This window comes from Patiria miniata, unplaced genomic scaffold (assembly GCF_015706575.1).
Source record: "Patiria miniata isolate m_02_andy unplaced genomic scaffold, ASM1570657v1 HiC_scaffold_13, whole genome shotgun sequence".
NCBI classification, from domain to species: domain Eukaryota; kingdom Metazoa; phylum Echinodermata; class Asteroidea; order Valvatida; family Asterinidae; genus Patiria; species Patiria miniata.
In genome coordinates, this window is record NW_024037051.1 from 11,231,531 (window position 1) to 11,238,450 (window position 6,920).

General features: G+C 40.4%; 1 protein-coding gene across 1 annotated transcript; it reads right to left on the bottom strand.

Annotated features, from left to right (window-relative positions):
* Positions 1-201: 201 nt before the first annotated feature.
* Positions 202-4,728, bottom strand: LOC119721274 (dual specificity protein kinase splB-like). Its single transcript, XM_038191268.1, has 4 exons — positions 4,553-4,728; positions 2,932-3,642; positions 2,177-2,464; positions 202-1,828 (listed from the first exon to the last, which is right to left on the bottom strand). Exons 2-4 carry the CDS (start codon positions 3,610-3,612, stop codon positions 824-826), a joined length of 1,974 nt encoding a protein of 657 aa, XP_038047196.1. The 5' UTR covers positions 3,613-3,642; positions 4,553-4,728; the 3' UTR covers positions 202-823.
* Between the last annotated feature and the right edge of the window lie 2,192 nt (positions 4,729-6,920).

Genomic DNA, 6,920 nt, shown 5'->3' on the forward strand with positions numbered 1-6,920 from the left:
ATGATCGAGAATAAGCTTTATGTGGCCTCTCTGGACTCCCATATATTTGCACTAAGTTTAGTCGGACACCATTTGCAGTCATCAGCCGACATTTGAAGCCAAAAAAAAAAAGACCAGGTAAAAAAAAAAAAAAAAAAGCCGCGTCGCCGCACCACTTTTGGGGCAAGCTCCATACCAGAAACCGGAGACTTTTTTTTTTGGCCTTAAAGTTTGAGCAAAACTAAATAAAATTAAAATAGCTTGCTTTTAATGCTACTTAAAATTGTGTTTGATATACTTATGAATAAACATGTTGAATACATATATCACTTGCTCATTAAGCTTAGAAAGATAAGAAAGGGCACCGTTGCACAAAACTTATAATCGACATGCTCATGCAATTAAAAACACACGCTTAGAAAGAAAATATAGCCCTGTAAATGATATATGAATATTCAATTTCTCCCCAAGAGAACTAACTAAATTTTCTAGTCTACTAAACGTTCTACGTAATTTTAGATGCGTAACTTATGACATAATCAATTGAACAGCTTCGTGAAATGAGCAAAGAGTGGCATGAAGGGCCTGCATGCATAATGCAGATATATGTTGGCTACCGTTTACAACATATTATCCAGCTGTTCCAACAAAATCACACGCTTAGAAAGAAAATATATGCCCTGTAAATAATATATGAATATACGATTTCTCCTCAAGAGAAGTAACTATATTTTCTAGTCTACTAAACATTGTAGGTAATTTAAGATATGTAACTTGTGACACAATCAATCAAAGAGCTTCATGAATTGACCCAGGAGTGCATGCATAATGCACATATGCTGGTTTACAAGATACTATTCAGCTGTTCCAAGCGGTCCTTGAATGCTTGCGTAGATGGTCGCTTGTTGGCATCACGGCTCCAGCACTCCTTCAGCAGATCCTTCAGACCGTCTCCAACCTGGACATCCTCGGGAAACTTCAGGTTGACATCCCCACTGCTTACACGGCGCATCAGCTGATGTATGTTCAGACCACTGAAAGGCACCTCTTGGCAGATGACTTCCCAAGCCACCACAGACATTGAGTAGACATCAGCCTTGCACATGGCCGGCAGACCAAGCTCCTCCCCTGCCAGTACCTCCGGTGCTGAGTACTTAGGTGTACCAACTCCTTGGACTTTGGCTGTGGACTGCGATGTTTCTGTTTCGCTCTTCATCATGCTGAGGCCAAAGTCGGATATCTTTGCCACAATGCCATCGTCGGTGCTATCCAGGAGAATATTAGTGGACTTCATGTCACAGTGGGCCACCGAAAACCCATGCAGATAAGCCAAACCATCAGCCATGTGTAGCAGGATCTGGTGCTGCTCCTTAGAAGTGAAATCTTGCTCTTGAACATGGAGAGCATCGAAAAGACTCTTTTGCATGTACTCCATCAGAATGGCCAGATTTGGTGTGATTATGCTGGCGCCAATGAACCTGACAATGTGGGGATGGTCTAAGCGATACAGAATCTCCACTTCCTCTTGAAACTGCCGCAGTCGCCGCTGTGACACGCGCTGGACCCGCAGCTTCTTGACAGCAACCACGGTGCCTTTGTATTTGCCAAAGTGGACGTCTCCAAAGCCCCCATGCCCGATCTTCTCCAGGATCTCTATCTCCTCAAACTTGACGACTGGCCCATCGTACTTAAAGGTCTTAAGTGCTGTGCGAGGCTGCTTACCTTGGTTGGATTCCTTCCACTTCAGAGCCTGGTTCATACGTCTGATGAGACTGAACACAGTGTCGCACATGTATTCCAACTCTTTCTCAGGGACATCGTCTGGAAATTTTTCAAAGTCATCTGCTTCCTGTAAAAATAATTGTAAACAACGTAAAACAATGGGCCCAGGCAATGTCGGTCAGAAGCCTGAAGATACCTGGGGAAGAAGATGATGAAGGAACATTCAGCTTTAGAGGTGGGTCAGTAAACCCAAAGGACATTCCACAGAAAATCAACAGAAGAACTTGAGCCCTACACAAATGTACGGCTTGTTAGTATTCCAACCAGGAAAATAAATTGCAGGCAAGGAAGCTTTATAAACTTATTTCATCTGACTAGTCACAAGTTAATGAAACAATGATTGAGGTTAAATTATGGAGATTGTTGTAACAAATTTATCGAAAAATCTTGACATGTTACATTGGTAAGCACTTACATGTCCAGCCCTCTGCAGTTGATCAAACATCTCATTCATGACATGTGTAGGCTGTTTTTGCTTTCGGCTGTTTTTGCTTCCTGTCCTAGACACCGGCATGGTTCCAATCTTCAGGCCCACCCTGCCCAGCTTTCGGTTCATGGGGTTGTCCACGTAGAACTTCTCTGAGGATTTGGATGCTTGGCTGCGGCTGTACTCGCTCCTTGTGGGTACTCGACTGTGGGGCATGGACCCAAGCGGCATGCCAGCTCGACCCAATGCTCGGTTGAAAGCATTATCTTTGTATAACTAGGTGGAAAGAGAAAATTTTGACTGTTCTGCAGATGGAATATACAGGGTTTTTCCATTATGCCAAAATAAATTATGGTACCAAATTGACATAAACTTATTACTGTACAAGATCAATTTATACATATATAAATATCAACAACTGCACTTTGAAAAGTGATGTTGCTTCTGTGATGTGGTAACATAAACATGACTCAACAACTTCTGTTAAATGAGCAATAATTGCAACTTACAAAACACTAATAGAAGCTAAGGGTGGAATACTTTTGTGTTGAGAACAAATTACTTTCAGAAAAAAATGGCTCCAAGTACAAGTTAAGAAAAATGTAGAAGAGAACTGGGAACTTAATGTGAAATGCACTAGAAGACTGCAGCTGTTTACTGGGTCATCAACAACCAAAGTGGGAGTGGAAATAAGGATGTCATCAAGACTATGCAAATCAAAAACAAAACCAATCAATACACACCTTCCCCTCCGCAGCAGATTTGGACGAGTCTCCCGAGCTGGCAGAAGTCTTGTTGCTATAACTTTTAACAGTGCCGCAGGCAAGTGAGGCTCCAACTGATGACTTGGAGACTGGCATGCTACCTTTCGGCATGCCAACCCGGCCAACACTTCTGTTGTAAGCGTTATCAACGTAGGTATCTGAGCTTCCAACGGATGAGTTGCGACTGGATTCTGATGATGCAGAAGATGATCGAGACACTGGCATGCTACCCAGCGGCATCCCTACCCTTCCCACACTCCTATTATAGGAGTTGTCTACGTACGATCCGTGGCTTCCGGATGACGAGTAACCACCCCCGCTTGATGATGCAGACATTGGCATGCTACCCAGCGGCATCCCTACCCTTCCCACACTCCTATTATAGGAGTTGTCTACGTACGATCCGTGGCTACCGAATGACGAGTAACCACCCCCGCTTGATGATGCAGACATTGGCATGCTACCCAGCGGCATCCCTACCCTTCCCACACTCCTATTATAGGAGTTGTCTACGTACGATCCGTGGCTACCGAATGACGAGTAACCACCCCCGCTTGATGATCTTGATGATGCAGACACAGGCATGCTCCCCATTGGTGCTCCCACTCTCCCAATACTCCTGTTGTAGGAGTTGTCAGCATATGTTTTTCCTCTAGGCATTATTGTCTTTGTTCTTCAGTCTGGTCAAGTCTGAAATGAGAAGCAGAACATCTACAAAATTACACAAAATAACTCTTACCGAAACGAAACGAACAGAAACTGGAACATTTATATCCATCAATGGTAAGTATGTGGCAATCCCATGCATTACTACTAATCTCTTTGGCCTCGGCCTCAATTTTGGGATCAATCGCCGTGACGAAGACCGTGTAGCTGTATCACTTTGTTACGTTTCGCTCGAGGGCATTATTTTTGGTCCATCTAGGAGCTCAGGAGTTGTTCTAGCACGTAGCTTAAGTAGGCTATTCTTCTTCCACCTCATTTTCGAATTTTCTGAATTTGACAACTAGAAGTTTTACAATTTTTTCTTGAATTTTGGGTTTGTTCTTGCTCACAAACACCATCGACAATTTACCCAAAGGTGATTAAAATACTTTATCAAACCGCAATAATAATTTGTCTACATTTGTTTTCTAACTTTTGGCCAATGTTGACAGAGATTGGAAGATTCGCAGTCACATATTTTGGATTCACAGATATCATGTCGAGAAAGCATGAAAGTCAGGTATGGAATCAAAAAAATCCTTGAAAATTCGGGAAACGGCCCACAAGTCAAATTTACATTTCTTTTGTTTACCTTATGAAAAAAATTGCCTAAAATTGCTGAATTCAAAACGTCATAATTTTATGTCACAGGAAGATGATCCTTATATCATTGTAAATGTCTTTCTCTTTCAAGATCTTTACAATGATGCTAGCTGGAGTTACCCAGCCCTAAATTTTATCATTGGGTTGTCATTTAGGAATGATAAAATTTAGGGCTGGGTAACTCCAGCTACAATGATGCCAATTTTATTAGAATCTGTTGATATTGAACTTTTTTTGTCACACACCTATCAACGGTGATAATTATGAGAAAGAGAGAAACATATATACTGACCTGATTGATTCCAGCAAGGCAGATCTCCTTATTGATATCCGTCACTCCAGGGACAACTTGTCGAGTGATAACGTTAACGGGTCTGCCAAAATTTTGAAGAGCTCTTCCAAATAATGCTTTACAATTTTCATTTCCTTGTAACCCAACCTTTCACTGAAGTCAATACAATTACACGAGTTGGGGTTTCCCAAGGGCCAGAAATTTAAACGTTTCTGTTCATGGGAAAACCCCATGTCATGCAACTGCACCAGCTCTTCATATAGTGCAGTGCTCTCAAAAGTTGATCAATTGTATACGTACAGCACTCTGTGTCTCAAAATGATGCCTTGTGCTGACCTGGGTTTTATAGGAACAAAAGATTGTAAAGGTCTCCAGGCTATATAATATGCAATTTCTAAAGGTGAATCCAAGGTCTCCACAAGGATTTCAAGAAATAGATATATAGATTTTACTCAAAAAACTAGGAATTTCCAAGGTACATGTACTTATCTGTCGCAAATAAAAGTATTTTATGTAAGGGATATTTGGTCGGAATTTCAACCCAGGAAAGTAATTCTGGTTAAATAGGACCATTTTGAAAATAGCTTTCGACCCTCTCGCAATTTTGTACACGAGAACAAAGCGATGTCTCCACAAGGATACAAATTTGAGTATGTGTGAAGTTAAAAGTTTAAAGATCAAGTTTAACAATTTATATAGGCCTTTTAGGAATTGTCCGTTACTTGTCATAAAACTCCCAACCTCAGCTCAAAATCCAGATTCGGTTTCAAACGATATCAGGGCCCCGATTCCGTGTCTCTGGCTCAACATAAGAACAAGTTCTGCTTTAGGAACATTCAAACGTATGACTTGAGACCAAACGTATAGAGTTTTTTTCCATTGGTATAGACACTGATTCTATTGCCAGATATGAAGGCAAAGGTAGAGACGAACCCATGGTTATGGGAACTGTCCTTGGGAAATACTGAAGTCTGAGATATAATGGCACAGTTACAGATATCAAAAACAAAGTCAATGACTTAGTTTGAAGTCCACATGTCTTCACAAGTCTCAAACAATTCCTAACAAGTCCATCACGTCATACAGTCCCAGATCAATTATTTAAGTCACAAGGTATCCCAATGAATTGTCTAATTAAGGCATTCCTTTGTCATTGCTCATTCTTTGTTACTTTGTCCTGTGAATGGACTTGCGATTTTACTTGTGGTCATACATACATACGGGTGATGGATTTGATATACTGTTATTCTATTACAAGGTTCAATGTGTTCGTGCAACTATATCACAACACACGGTACCCTAAACAGCATGAGTCTGGTTGAACGTACAACTTAACCTATTTGGAGCAGGATTATTTGCAACTTGAAACTACAACTGTAGCTCAGAGGGCAGTCACTTTGTGCTTTCAATCAGTGCAGAAAAAAAGGAACACTCAAAAATATGCTTGTGTGTTCCTCTTCTGACACGTATTTATCAAAATAACTTTTTGTTTTTAATAAGTGTTGGTTTTTTTTGTAAGGGGAAAGTATTTGGCTGTTTTGGGAACTTGCCGAAACAGCTAGCCTTTGTTTTCGTTAAGTTTTTTTTCTTTTCTCTTTTTTTCTTTTTCAGACTTCGATCATATCCATAGCATTTGTGCAAGTTTTCATCCTACAATGGCACTTTTGGCACTTAACCAGTTCACGCCAAAATTTTGAAGAGCTCTTCCAAATAATGCTTTACAATTTTCATTTCCTTGTAACCCAACCTTTCACTGAAGTCAATACAATTACACGAGTTGGGGTTTCCCAAAGGCCAGAAATTTAAACGTTTCTGTTCATGGGAAAACCCCATGTCATGCAACTGCACCAGCTCTTCATATAGTGCAGTGCTCTCAAAAGTTGATCAATTGTATACGTACAGCACTCTGTGTCTCAAAAATGATGCCTTGTGCTGACCCGGGTTTTATAGGAACAAAAGATTGTAAAGGTCTCCAGGCTATATAATATGCAAATTCTAAAGGTGAATCCAAGGTCTCCACAAGGATTTCAAGAAATAGATATATGGATTTTACTCAAAAACTAGGAATTTCCAAGGTACATGTACTTATTTGTCGCAAATAAAAGTATTTTATGTAAGGGATATTTGGTCGGAATTTCAACCCAGGAGAGTAATTCTGGTTAAATAGGACCATTTTGAAAATAGCTTTCGATCCTCTCGCAATTTTGTACACGAGAACAAAGCGATGTCTCCACAAGGATACAAATTTGAGTATGTGTGAAGTTAAAAGTTTAAAGATCAAGTTTAACAATATATATAGGCCTGTTAGGAATTTTCTGTTACTTGTCATAAAACTCCCAACGTCAGCTCAAAATCCAGATTCGGTTTC